We start from the raw sequence: 20,145 nt of genomic DNA, 5'->3' as shown, positions 1-20,145 counted from the left end.
CTACTTTTGACCAGGGCCCATAGGGGCACTATATAGGGAATAGGGTGGCATTTGGGACGCAGCCCCTGATTTTTAAAGATTTTATTGCACTGCTCAGTAACTGACTATGTCGATGTTTCATTTACAGCAAGCTATGGATGAGGCGATCTCAGTGCATGAGATGGACACCAGCAATGGAGTCCTCTTGCCCTTCTATGACCCAGATACCAATGTGGTTTACCTGTGTGGTAAGGTGAGTGGAGTTTCTCCGGCAAATCCATTTGATCTGCTGTGCATGTAACTTACAACAAGCCTCTGATCCATGAAGTTAGTCATGATGAAGTGTTAGCCGTAAAGGCACTACTAAAACGTTGTACTGTTCCAAACACTAAAAGGCTGTTATCTTGTTTCTGTGGTTTGTAGGGTGACAGTAGCATTCGCTACTTTGAGATCACGGACGAAGCCCCATTTGTCCACTACCTCAGCACCTTCACCACCAAGGAGCCCCAGAGGGGAATGGGATATATGCCCAAGAGAGGCCTGGATGTCAACAAGTGTGAGATCGCCAGGTACGGCTCGCTGGATAAGGAAACAGATCAGCCATTTTAGGGCTGCTCATCTGGTTATTATGCTTTGACGGGCACACCCCTGATTCATTTCAGCAATGTCTAGTTGATTAGTTGAACCAGGTGTTTTGGTGCTTGGCTGGGTCTATGATGAGGGTCTAAGAGGAAGACCTGACTTGGGATGTGAAGCTATTGGCCAGCTATGTCCACCAGGAGGCAGTACAGAACCAGATGTTGAAGGGGAGCTCTCATCTGTTTACCTCAGGCCCTGCCAATCAGAATCATGTACCATGCCTTTATACAGCTCCATGTTTACTGAGGCTGCCCTGAGAGTATTGCCAGTGTCATGGAAGTAGAAGTGCATTGGGCTGGGCTGCAGTGTGTGAAAGGATATTAGACAGGTCTGTTATATGATGTTGTGGATAATATGCTTCTTTGTACTTCTATGTTGACAGGTTTTATAAACTGCACGAAAGGAAATGTGAACCGATCATCATGACTGTGCCAAGAAAGGTGAGATTCTGATKTAGAGACACTCAATATACGAATGATTTCAACAATCAATGCCACATTTAACTCAAACTCTGTTTTGAGGCCAGGCTCTATTATATGCATTTGGTCCAGTGTTCTCTAACAGCCGTCTCTATACCCCTCTTTCTCTCTCCCTGCAGTCTGACCTGTTCCAGGATGACCTGTACCCAGACACGGCAGGACCAGACTGTGCCATTGAGGCGGAGGATTGGTTCGAGGGGAGGAACGGCGAGCCCATCCTCATTTCCTTGAAGAACGGTTACGTCCCTGGCAAGAACCGCGACCTCAAGGTGGTCAAGAAGAACATCCTGGACAACAAGCTGAGCAAGAATGCGGAGAACACGGGCACAGTCAACAAGTCTGCCTCATCCACTCCATCCATAGTGAGTACTGCTGTCTCTCTTGGGAGGACTCTGCCTGGGTTGTATGCTAGAGACTGTTACAATCTCTTGTGTGCATACAATTCAGTGAACAAAGTACTACTCACCAGATGCCAGGATATTCTTCTACATGTGCAATGTGATTTGAGTGAAAGTTGACACCAGACTGGATCAGTATACCAACACTACAGTATGTATCTACATCTGTATGATTACAGTGCTTTCTCAGGACTAGTCTGATGATCACCATGCCTACCCCGTCCTAAACTAAACGCAGTCATTAATGGCCTTTAGTTTAGCCCTGGCCTTGGCACATTGCAGCTAGGGCCATGGAACATGGAAGGCTCTATTTTAACAAACCTAATGCCAGTGGTGGGAAAAAATACCCAATTGTCATACTTGAGTAAAAGTAAAAAAATAAGTGAAAGTAAATGAGAACTTGTTCTCAAATAGCCTACCTGGTTAAATAAAGGTGAAATAATAAAAATAAAAGTGAAAGTCAACCAGTAAAAACTACTTGGTTAGAAATATACTTAAGTATCAAGGGTAAATGGAATTGCAAAAATGTACTTCTATATCAAAGTATAAATCATTTAAAATTCCTTATTAAGCAAACCAGATGGCACAATTGTTTGTTTTTTTAAATTTGTGGATAGCCAGGAGCACACTCCAAACCTCAGATCAGTCTGAATCAAAGCATTTGTGTTCAGTGAGTCCGCCTCTAGTAGAGATGACCAGGGATGTTCTCTTGGTAAGTGTGTGAATTGGACCTTTTCTGTCCTGCTAAGCATTCAAAATGTAATGAGTACTTTTGGGTGTCAGGGAAAATGTATGGAGTAAAAAGTACCTAATTTTTAAGAATGTAGTGAAGTAGAAGTAATGTACAGATACTCCAAAAAAACAACTTAAGTAAAAATATTTTAAAGTACTTTACACCACTGCCTAATGCAATGGTCAATCTAAGCGCTGGGCGGTAGCACTATAGGTCCGGGGGTGTTTCACAAGCACAATTACCGGCTCTGGCGCGAAAGGGCTGGGTTTTGATGAATAAACAAGTTATAGGTGTGTCGAGGCTTGGCCCCTCACTGGCAAATCAGAACGTGCTCCATGGCTAAATAGTGTGGTTGCTTCAAGTTGTGTATTTACGTTTTTTTATGTATTGCCTTGGAATCAACTCAAATTACAATGTTAGTCCATTTATAGTTTGTTAAACAGCTTACAGAAACCAAATAACAATGTAGACCTATCCCATCTTTGCTAAATATGTTAAATTGAACCTGTTTGCAGTCCACATTGAAGCTACGCAATTACTTAGAACAATGTGGAAATAAATGCATAGAATAGTGTAAATTGCATTATGGCTGAGCATGGATGTGCCAAATGTTGTCAATAAGCAAGATATTAAATTCACTAAAAAGAGAAAATTTGAATCAAATTCTAAACAAAATTAACAAACTTGTTTTTAAATAGGCTATGTCTAAATACACTAACAGGCACCATCATTGCTTCCCATGGTCATATAATATTAAAACAACGCAGACTATGGAGGGTTTTACACACATCCAAACTTTTCAGTCGCTGGACAAAGAGAAAGGGAGAATGTCCACTCACCGTTATACTGCTCCCAAATATGATGTTTTATGAACATGATCAGAACCATCTTGGAGGTCAGATCGCATTCACACATCTCCAGAAGTTGCATCACAAGCGCGCCACAGATGTTGTCACCATAATTCCAGGAAGGTGAATCTTGACTTTTTCAGTCTTTACTTTTTCGTGATTGCATTGGGCAGACAAAGAAAAAGCCTTCATTGAGAGGGGAGGCTATACTTGGTTTATAATCAAATAAAACAAAATGGTGGGGAAAACATGTTTTTTTAAATGTTTCTACATACGAAGTAAACAGGCACCAAAAGCACATTAAGCTACTCTTGTTCCATGTTCATATGGGCAGTGTGTGTCACGCCTGGATAGGATGCGTTTCCACTGTCACATTTCATGACATAACCAACTGCGTTACTGCTAAAACCAGCTTTTGGTTGGTCATAAATATCCTTATCAGTGCTGCCTGAAATTAGCACTTTGGATAATTTCTACCCCATCCATCTGAGTGTAAGCGAGCTGATAGAAGACTGGTAAATTGCTGAACATGGCTTTAGGGCTGGAAAATGCCAGTGTGACAGTTTTTACATGACAAAATTGCAAACTAACATGCGTTTGACACTAGCCCTGCCTTAATGCAGGATGAAAATAAACTCTTATGGGCACTATGTTGGCAGGGTGTGATTTAGAAGGGGGCGGCTGCCTGGCTTTATAAGGTGGTTACTAGAAATCGTCCCCCCCTGCCCAGAGGCAGAGTGCTCTGGGCACTTTGCCTCTGGGCGTCCTGCCCTACCTCGTCCACAACACAGACGCCCGTGTGGGACCCAGCCCTGGCCTCAGCTTCTATCTGCAGCTCTGGCCTGTAATCATAGCAGACTAGGCAGGCACGCCATGTTAACCCCCAGGGTGCCACAGGGTACTAGAGCCCTGCCTGCAGCATAGCCTGCCTGCAGAGCAGACGGCAGGGATAGACTCTGATGTGAGGATTTAATAAGGATCTGGGGAAATTCAGTGGATATAAACAATGTATGTTTGTTTTTAGATGACAATGTACCAAACCTAACCAGTGGGGGGTTAGGGGAACTGGCACAAACCTCTCCAGAAAAGGTATCTTATGTCTTGCTCCTGTCTCTGTATTCCTCAGAAAAACGAAGGCAAGCTGGAAGAGATCTTGAAAGAAATCAAATCTCTCAAGGACCTGGTCAGCAGTCAGGAGAAGCGAATCATCCAACTCGAGGAGCAGATGTCCAAGATCGCCATTTAAGGACCCTCCCCTCGCCCCGACACAATTCAGGACGATCCGTTGGCTGGGAGGTGGGCGGGACATGTCACTGGCAATCTAGATGACAGTGTTCCGCCTGAAACCTGCCTAGTAACGATCCCAAGCAACATTCCGAGATTTAACTTTTTTCTTAGCCATCCCCTAACCCTCAGATAAAACAGATGAAATATGGCAAACCTTTCCATTCCTTTTAATAAGTGGCAGTTTAGTTTTGTTTGTATGAAAATTCTTACAAATTCCTTTTTAAGATTGTGACCTAGAAAATTCCAATGTGAACAGTTCCTATTTGGGTAAACCAAAATGGTTTTATATGTAGGTATCAGTATTTTGTCTCCCCCATACCCCAACTTCTTATCTTGCCAAATTTTTAAGGAGTTTTGTTTACACACCTCCTTGACGGTATATATTTTTTCTTTTGTTTTCTGGGAAGATTCAAAATCCGAACTATAAGGGACAATGCAATAAGCTGGTAATGCAAGGAGAGGGATTTCAACAATCAATCAAATACTGTAAAAGACATCAATGAGAAACTGACTGACAGACCACCAAACACTCAGAGAAATTGATCCTAATGTATCATAGAGCTGTTAGATATCAAAGACAACAGAAGTGGTGACATGATTCATGCTGTAAGTGTTGTGACGGTTCCCTTTTTTCTTATTTTTTTCCCCTGAAACTCAAGCCTTACCCTCCCCTCTTAGTGGACTACATCGTAACGGGACCACTGTCTGTACACTTGCTAACATCTCCTGACCAGAGTTAATGCATGCAATAGATATTCTACTCAAGAGAGAAATGCTCCACTGTTCATTCTCTATCTTTTGATCTCTAGCTTGTCTTACTAAGCAAGCAGCAAACAAAGTCCTTTCATATCATTTGATACCTTCTATAACGTATGTATGCATCTATCACAGTAAACGACTTGAACAACGTTTTCATCATCTCCATCTATTTTGTGTCACAGGAACAGAAAGGGTATTAGTGAACTAGATAAAAATGACAGGTTAGATGTCACCTGTACTTCTCGTAGCCTTAGATTTCACCTTAAACTGGTTTCTTGTTTGGAGTTTACAATGCACATGCCCCAATCCAAAAATCCCTTTCAATCATTTAGGTGACCACTGCCATCAACATTGTTAGTTCCAGTCTTATGAAACAGAAATTTGTCATAGTTTGCCACTGTTTGTTTGTCAGTATGTCCCCCCTCCCTGTGACACAGATGGTATGTATGTACTGTAAGCTCTGCACTGTAAGTCACAGTGCTACTGACTCATGACATGCAGTCACCTGGGGTGCTTCTTTTGTACGGGTTCGTGTGCCAATGACCTGTGTGCTGCCCAGAGAAGGACCAATGCAATTGTGGGTTATGTCGCTGGTTAACATTTCCACAGGCTTTTAGTAGCATATCAGACTTGTTCTGCCTCTGAGGTGTTTGTGTGTCGTTTGTGCAGTCATAAACCCCAATGTTGAACCATGCCCTTGTGTTCAGGGTCCGTGTGCTAGGATGCTCACTATTCACCATCTCATTGGCCCATATCAGTACAGCCGACCAGAGTGAGTGACGGGTGTGTCTGAAACTAAAACAATTTGATCCTGCGTTGAACCCCTGTTTGTTAACAATGGACGACAAGATGTAACGTGGAGAGGCAAGGCTTTCAGGATGTGTGAATATGTGCCTCGTATTACTTTGTCCTTGTTGGAGTTTTTTGTTTTCCCAGATAGGGAATGTGAGAGGGGTTTTATATATGAAATGGATTCACCGCAGGGTGTGACCCAAGGTTCTGGCCGATGATAACAGAATTAGATGGTGTGGTGGTGATGCTAGTAATTTAAATACTGTATGTTTTAGCCTTGCTTCCTTCTCCGGCTCTCCCATTGCAGATGTCCCACTATGTACTTCCTTAGCAGAATTTTAAATAGCTACCCTTAAATACTCTGTCACATCACTAGAGAATCAGAGGAACAAGGAGTCGTTTGGATCATCTGAATATTTGATGGTGTTGCCAACTACGATAATACAGTAGGTTCTGTTGTCATGCTATTTTTGTTTATTTTCCAGACGGGGTGGGTTAAGGTTCAATGTTAGCCTTTAAAGTTTGTTACCACTGAATAGATCAGAAAGTGCCGCAGAGGTGTGCACAGGAAGTGCTTATGGAAGACAGGGTTTGAGAATGGTGTGAGTTATTTAGCAGGATAGGGAGTGAATGGGCTGCCTGAGTGGCTAGAAAGGCATAGAAAGCACTGAGAAATGTACGTTTTCATCAATCCATCTTGGAATCCAAGTATCTAAGATTATAACCATGGATGCAATTGGACACAGAATATGCACCGTCTGGTGTTGTGGAATATTTTATTGGGGTTGAGAATGACTCCAAGGTGTTCTACTGTGCTGTAGAGATATGGATTGGCCAGGGCCAGGGGAGGTTGTCTTGGGCCTTGTGTCCTGTATGTACATCAGTGCTTCTACTGAGCCTCCTTGGACCACTCGAGGCAGTGAGAGCTGTGATGTTTGGAATATTAGTGAATAGCGATTCAAAGGGACACTGTAGGTTGGCGAAATATGTAGAGATGTATGTGATGTTTTGAAATAAAGGCCTAGAATATGATTGAAAGCTTTGTAAATAACATGACCATGTAATTGTATTTTTCTTTGTACTTTTTCTTAATTGTTTTGTTTTTGAGCTGGTGTTTGGTTATGGTGGGTTTTAAATGTTTCCTCTTGTCTGCGTTCCCTGTCCTTGCCATAATGCATCATGACAGAACAGAATCTCCATTTTGTCACAGGTATTATAGATACAAAAAGAGCTAAATGAATTACAGAAGAAAAACAAACAAGAATTCAGCCTCTTGTGGAGGTCTGTTCAACATTTTTGTTATTTTTTCCTGCTTCAAGTATCAACAACTCATTATCAGAAAAATTAATAAAGAAATGAAAAGAAGTTTGTCATCTGGTGTCGAGTTCATGAGTGAGGCAGAGGACTGCAAAAAACAAACATGACTTGGCCATCTTCAAACAAGCAATATCTGAGATGTGCCAAGATATTTAGTGTTCTCTCAGACTTGTTATTCTTTATCAGGAGATTCTTGCTTTCGTTGTGTCTGAAACCTATGTATGAAACCATACCACACATTCCTCATTTGTCAGTGTAAAAAAAAAAAAGTATAGTTACTAGAGTCTCCACTTATTGATTTCTTTGGTTTTGTCTGAAATGCTGAGGGAACATTGCAACATCACTGATGGGGTAGATTGACATATCAGATGATTATTTCAGTCACTGATATTCTTTGTGAAGGAAATYGATCTCTTTAAAGAGGCTCAAGTGATGTAATGTTGATGAGCAACACATGAGCTTAAATATGAAGCAAATGCATATTGCAAGTATTGGGTAATTGTGCTTGGCAGTGCAGTGTTCTGTAATGTATCACAATATATTACAGAATAACAAGTTAATCATTTTCTCATAACATGGTTTGAATTGGGCACATCTATGCCTCTTAAAGTTTGGTGCTTGTGATGAACGTCTGTGTGCAAGGAAACAGTTGTACAACTCAGTCTCAATATTTGCTGTTGTTGTTTCACTTTACAGATTTCCACTATATTTCCCCCTAGGCCTGGGAGATGTCCAGCTCTTGTTTTACTGCTGCTTCTCAAGCAAGGCTGTCTCAAAATATCTACCTAGCCACAGGGAGGTAGCAACCCATAGACCCCAAACCTGTCCGAGCTACCACATCAAACAACGCCCCTTGTAGCCCTCACCAAAGACCTGCTAGAAAACACAACTGTCTCCGTTGCCCAGCAAACAATGAGAACTGAAACCTTTGAGACGGGCCATGAGACTGAGATCGCCCACACCACTGTGAGCGGTAAACGAACCCCCATCTCAACAGCCCTGCATCCAACCCCCTACCCTACCACTGCCATCAACTCCTCCACAGAATGGATGTCCAAATCCTCCAGGACATCCAGTGACTGGTAGGTCTCAGTGCCTGATCACCATCGCTGTGCTGGCTGCTGTAATGACGTTCATTGTTAGCACCGTCATCCTGACCAAGCTGAGGGGCAGCAGGTACAGACACGGGCCAGCAGCTACAGGGGCAGAGCACAGAGATGGTGTGCAATGGTCCCCACCAGTACTACTGATTGAGGCCAGGGGAGATCCAGACGTCCCAAAAGCAACGTAACCCTGATGTCCAGCAGAGGATGGGGACAACCTCACTCTCAACAGCTCCATCCCAGACCTTGACGGAGGCTTGTAACACTAGTCAAACTCACAATATATAACACACTAGAGCTTTGAGTCTGTAAACCACATAGCAAATGTTTTGTTCTCATACAGAAAAAGCATTAACTTTCAGCATTACTCTGAGAAATACAAATCTATCACTAAGGCCAAGCATGTGTACACCTGACCTTTCCTGTACTTACTGAACAAAACCTTCAAAAAATACATCAATAGGGGGAGAAAAAAAACATCTGTCAAACTGAGTTGTTCAACCTATGATTTCAAATCTTATTATGGCAAGGCTGAGCCACGAGGTGCTCCAAACAGCCGTGGGCAGAACAAAAGCCCTGCAGCGCCAGCAGGGATGTGAGTTCTGAGGCACGTGTTTATAGCAGACCATAAAGTTTATACGTTAGATTTGTGTGTGTGTGATATGATGAAAGACGGGCCCTCTGCCTGTGAGCTGGTCCTGTAGGCCGTGTGGAGACGGGCTGTAATCTGGAACACGTAATTAGAGGACTCCGTGGGAGGCAGAGAAACCTAGGGACTCGCCCTGTGGAGAACTAAAATACCCACTAACCTTCAAAATGTACAAAGAATAAGTGTTATTTTCCATTTTAGAGAATACTGATTCAACTATGAGTAAAGGTAAGGGGGAAGTGTTTTATTTTCATCTTTTGATAATAAAGTCCTGCACATATTGTGCTGCTGCTCCAGTGCTTTAGTCCTGCACTAACACCGACAACACTTCAGCCTCATTTTGTATTTGACCTCATTGCTCAACTTCCAGGATTGCCACATGAACCAGTGAATCAGGGATTGTGAATAATTAGACGTATCTATTTGTAGTGGACAAAGATGTCCCAGTCCCCCTCATCAATATCTCCCATCATATGTAATGTTTAGGAGCAGACAAGGAAAATATATTCAGTATGGCAGCCCCTAACTGTCCCCCCTTTCTAGACTGATCAAAGCATCCACCAAAGTGTGTGAGCATCCACCAATGTCCCTCTGCAAGGAGAGGAGGATTTGGGGGAGGTAGCAGGAGAAGATGGAAATGTAGAGGGATGGACATCTTTCTGCAATCAGCAGGCTTTTGTTTTTTAGAACTGGAGAAATAACTTTCAGTATACTTCAAGTTATAGGAGAAGGGTGGAAACTTGGATGCTCTCTCTCTTTTTCCCTCAATTTCCTTCTCTGCTCTCTCTCTCTTGCGCTCCCTCTCCCCTTCTCTGCTGTTTAGAATCCCAGTACCATTCAGTCCAGAGGAGACACCAGCCAGACATACAATCTGTAAGTACTGACCTTTTACATTTTTGTTCAGTTTAATTCATGGTTAGAACATGTATAACAAGAATCAAGTTGTTTTGATTGCTGTAGACTGTACAGTGATGACAAACCTGTCAATTTAAGGTTTAGAGACTGACAAGAAGGAGATGTTTTCTTTTTGCATTTACATGCCTTTTCGTTTGTCATCTATTAACAGTTGTGGACTTCCTTTTTAAGTGAAGACATCAGAAAATGTTTTGAGAAAAGTGTAGCGTGAACATGATAAACATAAAGTTCCTCATATATATATATATATCAAAGTTAGAGAAGTCAAGACCTGGAGCGAATAGAACCTTTAACGAGATGTTATGGTGCATGTCACAGAGAGCTGGTCTTAATAATGACAGGGGAAAAAGTCACAATCACACAAGTGATTGGTAACCCTAGCTGTCTCCCGGCACAGACCTGCACCTTAGTGACTATTAGCACGTAGAGACGACCTGCACCCTAGAGATTATATATACATCCACACATCCAACCCTTACATACAAGCACACACAGTCAACTCTGCTGTTCTATTGTATACTATTTATCCAACTGCGCGACCAAGATACTACCCACTTTATAGGTGTAAATACAGTCATAATTGACATAGCACATTCAGTGTCTATTATCCTATTGTATCTATACTGTATATCATACCGTGTACATACGAGGCTATTACTACGACACTACCTCTTCTATTACTTGTTATTTTGTATTTGACTCTTATTATTGATATTGATCATTGTACTGCAATGTTGATGGAACTGGCACACAAGCATTTAATTCGCCGCACCTTTTATACCTGCTGTAAACTGTGTACATGTTGTTCCTGTAGCTTGTAGTGAAGATGGAGAGAGGAATTCAGGATGGTTCTCTTTAGATGGTCTTTCAGTGGAGGGCCTACAGTGATTATAGAAATGATGACTATTCCTGAAGATGTAATTATGGCTGGTTAATACTATGGTCCAGTCAGAGTGCATATGGCTCTGTAGCCACCCTGACTACACATGCATGGGTGGGGAGATCAAGATAACCATCCATTTTAGTATGACTGTGGTTTACAGTACATGCATATTCATGACCACACAATCAGACATGGGCACAGCATTTACAGGAAGGAGTAAGGAAGCAGAGGTTGATTGTAACAAGCGGCTGATTAGAAGCCAGTCATCCTCATGAGTGAGTAGTAATTACACTACATGTATTTCCAGACACAGTGAAGGTGCTGGGTTACAGATTTGAGTTCAGCTCCGTTCTATGCCTTTTTAAACACTTCAATAATTGATTTTCAAGTCTCTAAATATTCTTATTATAATTTCACCAGAGCTAAAGAGAGAGAGGGGGAGAGAGGCAGAAAGACATTACATTTAGAGAGAGCTTGGACTGCGAGGTAATGTTGAGACTGAATTTGAACTGCATTAGATGCTCTAGACACTTTGATTCTTTGTCTGTAGAGCATACTGTAAGTCCACACGTTCCTAAGGCAGGCTGAATGCAGGCTTCCATATGAGCAGAAATAACCCATCAGATCCTTGCCTGTAACCTGTCGTTAGCCTGCTGCAGCCCAGTGTAAATATAGAGGCCACAGTCACAAGTCTCCCACGCCTCCCTGGTCCCTGTGGCATATATAGCTTCCTCCCCTCTTTGGTGTGGTGGATGGGTGGCCTCTCTTCTCTATGCAAATTAAAACCTCAACCAAACTTACGGACTCCACCCCAAATAAGTAATGACTACAGACAGTTAAAATAGATGTAATACAAGATGTGAAATGGGAGAAATATTGTGGATGTTCTGTAGTGATTAAACTTAGATTCCGCTCTTGCTGCTGGTGATTCTCTGATCCACCTCTACGCAGACGACACCATTCTGTATACTTCTGGCCCTTCTTTGGACACTGTGTTAACAAACCTCCAGACGAGTTTCAATGCCATACAACGCTTCAATGGCCTCCAACTGCTCTTAAATGCAAGTAAAACTAAATGCATGCTCTTAAACTGATTGCTGCCCGCACCCGCACGCCTGTCTAGCATCACTACTCTCGACGGTTCTGACTTAGAGAATGTGGACAACTACAAATACCTAGGTGTCTGGTTAGACTGTAAACTCTCCTTCCAGACTCACATTAAGCATCTAGAATCGGCTTCCTATTTCGCAACAAAGCCTCCCTCACTTATGCTACTAAACATACCCTCGTAAAACTGACTATCCTACCGATCCTCGACTTCGGCTATGTCATTTACAAAATAGCCTCCAACACTCTACTCAGCAAATTGGATGTAGTCTATCACAGTGCCATCCGTTTTGTCACCAAAGCCTCATATACTACCCACCACTGCGACCTGTATGCTCTCGTTGGCTGGCCCTCGCTTCATATTCATCGCCAAACACACTGGCTCCAGGTCAGCTATAAGTCTTTGCTAGGTAAAGCTCCGCCTTATCTCAGCTCACTGGTCACCATAGCAGCACCCACCCGTAGCACGCTCTCCACTCCAGCAGGTACATTTCACTGGTCACCCCCAAAGCCAACTCCTGCTTTGGCTGCCTTTCCTTCCAGTTCTCTGCTGCCAATGTCTGGAACGAACTGCAAAAATCACTGAAGCTGGAGACTCATATCTCCCTCACTAACTTTAAGCATCAGCTGTCAGAGCAGCTTACAGATCATTGCACCTGTACACAGCCCATCTGTAAATAGCCCACCCAACTACCGTATCCCCATATTGTTATTTCTTTTTTTGCTCCTTTGCACCCCAGTATCTCTACTTGCACATCATCTTCTGCACATCTCACTCGTGTTAATGCTAAATTGTAATTATTTCGCCACTATAACCTATTTATTGCCTTACCTCCCTAATCTTACTACATTTGCACACACTGTATATAGGTTTTTTCTATTGTGTTATTGACTGTACGTTTGTTTAGCCCATGTGTAACTATGTTAGTGTCGCACTGCTTTGCTTTATGTTGGCCAGGTCGTAGTTGTAAATGCGAACTTTTTCTCAGCTGGCTGACCTGGTTAAATAAAGGTGAAATAAAATAAAGAAATAAAAAATATTAATCTGGTCATTGGGAAAATCCGCACACCAGAGCTGTTTCTACTTTGTTCCGAGTTATGACACAAAATCCCTCATCACACTGTATCAGACCATTAGATGAATGTTTCTTCATACTAATACTAGAAACCCAACTGCCCCTGCATTCTTAGTAGAGAGGAAAGGAGGCTTGGTGTAGGCCTACAGTAGCTGCTGTAATACAGATGCAGAAAATGAAAGCCTATCTTCTTGAAATCAAAACATTTCTAAACCATCTGCAATTTTGAGAAAGGTTCTATTGAAAGTCTCCCTCTTGTCTTTACAGGATTCTGAAGGAAAGATGAGGCACCACTTGATTCTTCACCTGTCATGTGTGAGTCTGGTTATGCTCTGGGGCCATGGCTGTGCCAGGCATGTGCCAATGGTCTACAGCATTTCCATGGATGGCAGTGGTGACGGAGGGGAGCCGGATCTTATATTCCCCGTTGATAGCCCCCACCACCCTGTCTCCCCCACCGCCGATGTCGCCCCCACCGTCGATGTCGGCCCCGTTGATGTCTCCCCTGTCTCCCCCACCACTACCCTAGCCCCCACCCTGGTCAGCACCATCACCAACACCATCACCACCACCATGATCCGCCTCAAGGACTTTATGGTCACCCGGGTGGTGGACTTCCTCCAGGATAATATGCTGATCATCATTGTGGTCACCTCCCTCCTCATTGTCATGATCTTCATCATCTGCTGTGCCGCTACCATGAGCCAAAAGCGCAAGTTGGAGGCCTACAAACTCCCTGCCAACTCACCCAGCAAGTACATGGACCACACGGCGGAAGGAGTCAAATCCTCCAGTGAGGTCCAGACTAGGGTGTGCGGCGGGCCTGACTCAGCCAGGAGGGTCCAGATCCAGGGAACCCCCAAGAATCTGCGCACCCCTTCTGCTGCGCTGGTGGGGGAAAAGGTGGGCAAGGAGCCCAAACCGAAGGAGGTCCAGAAAGTGAAGGATGTAGAGGAGAAGGAGACGCGGAGAGTGGAGCCTAAGCACAAAGGGCAGAAGGCTGAGGAGGTGCAGCAATGCTCCAGCCCCAGCACCAGCACCAGCACCAGCCAGCCTATGGTCTGCACCTGCCACCTGAGGAAGGCCAACCACTAAGTATAGGTTGGGGCTCCAACCATGTAAACTAGCAAAAAAAGGAGAGCGAAACCTTTTCTTGTGCGGAGGGAACTCCCTGGGTATGTCCGCTGCTGTGTGCCAAACTTGTATGTGGAATCTGACCTTGTGGATACCTTTTAGCATACAGATACTGTACAATTAGGTCTAAAGAGCATACTATCAGGCCTTAAAAACATAATGAATTTCAGCCCTGACTCCTTTTTGATATATCTGATAATTTATTCCTCCTATACTTTCCTTGTTGTAGAAAACAGTCATTGTGAAATATGAGATTTGTTCATCAATTGATAGCTTTCAAAGCGACATATCAAAACATATACCAAGACAGTGTTTATAGGATGTTTGCATGTTATTACTGTTGGGAAATTGTACTGCTCAGTTAAGCTTAACTAAAGAGATGTAGATCACACAGAAAAAAGAAAGTTATCTTCTGTGAACGAGAGAAAGCCAAGCTTATTTCTGTTTGCTAACTCTATGGTGATAACCTGGCCAGTTGATTTCAACACAGTCAATGATTGATGTGAGAAAATGTATTTTCTTTAAGCAATGGACTTCTTTTTCTCTTTTACTTCATTAGAAATGTTACAATTATATACACGTCACACTGGGTGCTTTGTGGATTAATATTGAAGAGAATTTGCTAATGCTAAATGGATAGACGGTAGAGCTGCTTTTGTTTTTGTATTACATTATCTATTTTTTCCGAACATCAAAACAACTGTGATTTGCAGGTGCGAGGATGTGGTTACAAAGGTCAGTGCAAGTTTTTATTAAAAATTGACTTACATTACTCAAGTAAATTAAAATCCCCAAATTCTCCTGAATCCCTTTAAGGATTGTTTTACAGTGACCCTCAGTTCTGCTGTACATTATGGTCATTTTGTTTGGTAATGGATCTTATTTTATTTTTGTCCAGTTTCAATAGAGATTTTGTTGATATTTGTTTTTCTGGAAATTGTGTAAAAGACTTACATTGAGTGTGAGATTTCACCATGTTCATTAAGTGTTTCTAAAACATACACTGAACAAAAATATAAATGCAACCTCTAAAGCGTTGATCCCATGTTTCATGAGCTGAAATAAAAAAATCCCTGAAATTTTCCATATGCACAAAAAGCTTATTTCTCTCATATTTTGTACACACATTTTTCACATCCCTGTTAGTGAGTATTTCTCTTTTGCCAAGCTAATCCATCTACCTGACAGGTGTGGCATATCAAGAAGCTTTACACAGGTGCACCTTGTGCTGGGGACAATAAATGGACACTTTAAAATGTGCAGTTTTGTCACAACACAATGCCACAGATGTCTCAAGTTTTGAGGGAGTGTGAAATTGGCATTCTGACTGCAGGAATGTCCACCAGAGCTGTTGCCAGATAATTTAATGTTCATTTCTCTACCATAAGCTGCCTCCAATGTCGTTTTAGAGAATTTGGTAATACGTTCAACTGGCCTCACAACCGCAGACTACGTGTAACCACGGCAGCCCAGGACCTCCACATCCGGCTTCTTCACCTGGAAATCGTCTGAGGGGAGGTGGAGGGGGTACTGAGGAGTATTTCTGTCTGTAATAAAACCCTTTTATGGGGAAAAACTCATTCTGATTGGCTGGACCTGGCTGCCAAGTGGGTGGGCCTATGCCCTCCAAGGCCCACCCATGGCTGTACCCCTGCCCAGTCATGTGAAATCCATAGATTTAAGGCCTAATTTATTTATTTCAATTGACTGATTTTCTTATATGAACTAAAGTAGAACATTTTCAATTGTTGCATGTTGCGTATATATTTTTGTTCAGTATAAATTGCCATATGGAGTTTGGCCATCTCTGAATGGTAGTGTTGGCATGTTTGGTCACAGGGTGTGTAAAAACAGCCTTTGAAGAAAGGGATGAGGCATACTGCATGTACATTAAATACAACTTTGGAGCTCCTCATTTTCATTTATTTCTACCCAAGAATATGTTTGAAGAAAAGCTTTCTGGTTTATGTCTGTTCTCAAATTTCAAAAAGCAAAAGGACAATTATAGTGACATGCGCATCACTGCATGTACTTTGTCTGCATTGACAGATGTGCCTACAGTTGTATGTTTATGTTCATATTATATATACTCTAAATATTTTGGTGACAAACTTTGAAATACTCTGTCCACTCACACATTACATAGGAAATGTGTCCGTAGTGTCACCTGCATATCCACATTGGTGATTTGCCAGTTCAAGGAGGCTGGCACCACCATGTAATGTCATGCCCAAACACAAAGCCAGTGAAAGGAACCAGAGCCTTGATGTCTTGCCCCCTAGCTTCCTTACAAGATTCAATCAATATTTCAACAGCTGTCAATCCAGCTACATTATGTACTTTGCATTGAAATGGGACATGAGTGTATTTGAATACAAGACACTGATTTGTACACACAAGCTCAGATCAAGTCAGATCACTTCTACTGTATATGATTTTGTACCAGGGATTCTTAAAGATAGGCAAATGCTGCCCTCCTGTGAATGTTTTAAGTATTGTAAGCACCGGCTTTTTACATTACCAGACAGAACACAGTTAAAACGTAGAGATGAAGTATCGATTTCCATCTTTATTTTAACAGAACATAGTTAAAACAGAGAAAGAATCGATTACCATCTTAAACGTTTGATTTAATGATCATAAAATATCTTACCACAGAAAGGGGGTGAATGATTGAAAACAAATTGGTATTTGTCAAAGTGAAAAATGGAACTTTGATCCCAGTTATTCAGAGCCAAGTTACCGAAGAGCAAACATCAAAGAAGAAGGCAGAACAGCCCAAAAGCAAGTGCAAACCTTGTAGAGCCTGAAATATGGAGCCCCGAGGGAGCCTCGCACCAGGGTCAGATTCCCTCTTTCTCAACAAGGTGCTAAATAATTCTGCAATATACTACTCCTGCACTCACTCTTTCTTTCTACCGGGAAAACGGAAGGCACACAGCCAAAGGACATGACCACCCAACGCGTCTGTCTGGCTTGGCTTCATTTAGTGCAGCTTCTCAGAGTGGCAGGATGCTGGAGGATGTCCTATGACCTGGATGTTAATCGTAGAGGGGATGCTACCTGAGGGAGGTCTGCTCCTGAAAGAGACAATTGCTGTGTTTCTATTTTCATGGTTCTACCTCTCATGTTATTACGAGACTTCAGTGTTGTTTCTCTGCCCTTGAAAATGAATTAATGAAGAGGATAAAAAACAGGTAATAGAGCATCTTAAGGGCATCGTCAAACTTTGATGGGCGGCTGCTTGAAATTCTCAAAGACGATGGTTTCTGGAGAGCCAGTCACACAATGGATCGATCATAGCCGTCTTGGCTGGCCAACTTCTTGGGAAGAGCGGATGAAACAGAGCCTTGGAAGAATGGTCAATTATGGTTTATTAAGTACGGTAGTAGTTACAGGTTGTGTATCTGAATTTAAGACTATTTCTTAGAGATTTACAATGACAGTGCAGTGCATGCTGCTGTAGTTTTTATCCAAAGGATTTAGTAGTCATTAGTAGGTAGATTGCAGCTGGTGCTTGTCTCCACGTTGCCTTGTCCTTTCTCCTCCCTCTCCTTCTCTTCCCCCACTCCTCCTAATGAGCTATGCCGTGGCGCCTCTATGGTCTCATACTGCTGTGTGTGTCTCCCCTGGCCTGCCTTGTGACATCCCCCTGCCCCGAGGGCTGCTGCTGTCCTCGCCCAGGGCTGATGGTCTTCTTTGAGTCCCTGCCCATCTCCATCTCTCTCACCACATCTGTCCTTTCTGTGGCCTGGAACCAGCCCTGTATTGTGGCCCACCTACTCTGGGCCCTCTCTGGGCTGCAGGAGCTCCGCCTCAGCCACAGGATGAGTGTGACATCCTGTACCGGTGGCTACTTAATGGAAGGCTAAAGATGGCCACTGACCTGGTGTATGCTGAGCCAGCACATCTCACACATTGCATGCTCCTCACCTTATCTGTCATGTCTATCTGTCCACGGGTCCTGCAGCCTAATGAGAAAGTTTCTCACCTCAGCTTCACCACAAAGCCAGAGACAGAGCTGGATACCTACACAGTGGAAACCACACTGCCTATACTCATCCATCACTCCCTATACTCATCCATCAAAACCAGGGATTTTGGAAGTCTCTGGTTCATGAAAGCAAGCCTCGAAGGGAATCTTCAATGTAAAGAGCCTCACTCAACCACCATACCTTCACGAAGATGCCCCTAAGTCTCGCTATCTATCTGACCAATACACATTAGAGCACCTAAGCTATGAAGTCTGATATTTTGGCAAGGTACCAGATTACATGACGTTTTGAATTTTGCATAGAATCTGGGGGTGTGTTCACTTGCCAGGCTCTACCTTGGACAATAGTGAACAACTGCAGCCCGCAATTCACGGTGTTCCTGCATGTGGGCATTCCTGCATCTGCAGGAACCCCCCCCCCCCCCCRCGKGCACCCCATTGGTTCCTGCATGAACGCCCCCCTCGAGCACAACATCTTCATGCTTGTGTGACATTTTTGAATGTGGGTCAAAAGGGAAATAAAAGTATTATGAGTTTTTTCACCGGTAGACAGTGTCCTTCGATCCCGTCTGCTGAACACCTGCTCTCACCGTTGTTAACGGAAAAACAGTGCCCGACAGGTAGGGGCGAAGGACACTGTCTACTGCTAGCACAGTAGGTGGGAGTGACACTATGTGCTAACTAGCTTGCTTACTAGTTAGCTAGCACACGGTTTCGCCTCTGCCATCGGCCTGCTTTGTACTGGAAAAAACCTTGCCCAACAGGCAGGAGCGAAGTACACTGTCTACCAGTGTCGCCTACCGCTAACTTCTCCGGTACACAGCAGGTGGGAGGTGGAGGCTACACTGTGTGCTAGTTAGCTTGCTAGTTAACTAGCTACCCTTACTGTAACTGCAGTTACAGTGCAGTATAACTGCAGTTATTCTGCAATTACTGCATCCAAAATACCAGTCGACTGCACTTACTGCAATCTTTTTTGTAAGGGTAGAATACGGTGTCGCCCCCGCCTTCCATGTACCGGTGTCCTCCTTAGGACTAGCTGGCTAAGGTAGCACTCAGTTTCCTTCACTCCCTCCTGCTTAACACCTTCCCTTGCCATATTTAACAGAACTGCGGGAAAACAGTGCCCGACAGGCAGGGGCAAAGGACACTCTACCGGTGTGTACAAAGTATAGCTAGCTACATTGTTGCCCCCACCTCTTCTGTGGGGTTTATATGCGGTTGGTATTCAATGTTATGGTGCATTACCGTCATTGACTGTATTGGAGCCCTTCTGCCTATGTACTGGAGTAGTAACTTAAAAATTTACCAATAGAAGTAAACTCAGCAAAAAAAGAAACGTCCTCACTGTCAACTGCGTTTATTTTCAGCAAACTTAACATGTGTAAATATGTGTATGAACATAACAAGATTCAACAACTGAGACCTAAACTGAACAAGTTCCACAGACATGTGACTAACAGAAATGGAATAATGTGTCCCTGAACAAAGGGGGGTCAAAATCAAAAGTAACAGTCAGTATCTGGTGTGGCCACCAGCTGCATTAAGTACTGCACCAGATTTGCCAGTTCTTGCTGTGAGATGTTACCCCACTCTTCCACCAAGGCACCTGCAAGTTCCCGGACATTTCTGGGGGGCAATGCCCTAGCCCTCACCCTCCGATCCAGCAGGTCCCAGACGTGCTCAATGGAACACTGACATTCCTGTCTTGCAGGAAATAATGCACAGAACGAGCAGTATGGCTGGTGGCATTGTCATGCTGGAGGGTCATGTCAGGATGAGCCTGCAGGAAGGGTACCACATGAAGGAGGAGGATGTCTTCCCTGTAATTGCGCAGCGTTGAGATTGCCTGCAATGACAACAAGCTCAGTCCGATGATGCTGTGACACACCACCCCAGACCATAATGGACCCTCCACTCCAAATCGATCCCGCTCCAGAGTGCAGGCCTCGGTGTAACGCTCATTCCTTCGACGATAAACGTGAATCCGACCATCACCGATGGTGAGCAAAAACGCGACTCGTCAGTGAAGAGCACTTTTGCCAGTCCTGTC

General features: G+C 43.4%; 2 protein-coding genes across 3 annotated transcripts in view; both read left to right on the top strand.

The window, feature by feature from the left end:
- LOC111973672 (coronin-1C-A) overlaps positions 1 to 7,279 on the top strand; it is a 73,613-nt gene extending 66,334 nt beyond the window's left edge. For both annotated transcript variants that reach the window (XM_024001044.2, XM_024001045.2), the window contains 5 exons: positions 128 to 232; positions 403 to 548; positions 1,001 to 1,058; positions 1,217 to 1,459; positions 4,203 to 7,279. In XM_024001044.2, the coding sequence (XP_023856812.1) occupies positions 128 to 232; positions 403 to 548; positions 1,001 to 1,058; positions 1,217 to 1,459; positions 4,203 to 4,322 (672 nt within the window). In that variant the 3' untranslated portion in view covers positions 4,323 to 7,279. The remainder of the gene's footprint in view (positions 1 to 127; positions 233 to 402; positions 549 to 1,000; positions 1,059 to 1,216; positions 1,460 to 4,202) is intronic.
- Positions 7,280 to 9,703: 2,424 nt separating this feature from the next.
- On the top strand, positions 9,704 to 15,182 carry LOC111974734 (uncharacterized). The gene is made up of 2 exons (XM_024002701.2): positions 9,704 to 9,856; positions 13,232 to 15,182. The coding sequence occupies exons 1-2, from the start codon at positions 9,728 to 9,730 to the stop codon at positions 14,057 to 14,059; spliced, it is 957 nt and encodes a 318-aa protein (XP_023858469.1). The 5' UTR covers positions 9,704 to 9,727; the 3' UTR covers positions 14,060 to 15,182.
- The last annotated feature ends 4,963 nt before the right edge of the window (positions 15,183 to 20,145 follow it).

The sequence above is a fragment of the Salvelinus sp. IW2-2015 genome, linkage group LG15, assembly GCF_002910315.2.
Source record: "Salvelinus sp. IW2-2015 linkage group LG15, ASM291031v2, whole genome shotgun sequence".
In the NCBI taxonomy this organism is placed as follows: Eukaryota; Metazoa; Chordata; class Actinopteri; order Salmoniformes; family Salmonidae; genus Salvelinus; species Salvelinus sp. IW2-2015.
This window is presented reverse-complemented; position numbering and strand designations above follow the sequence as displayed.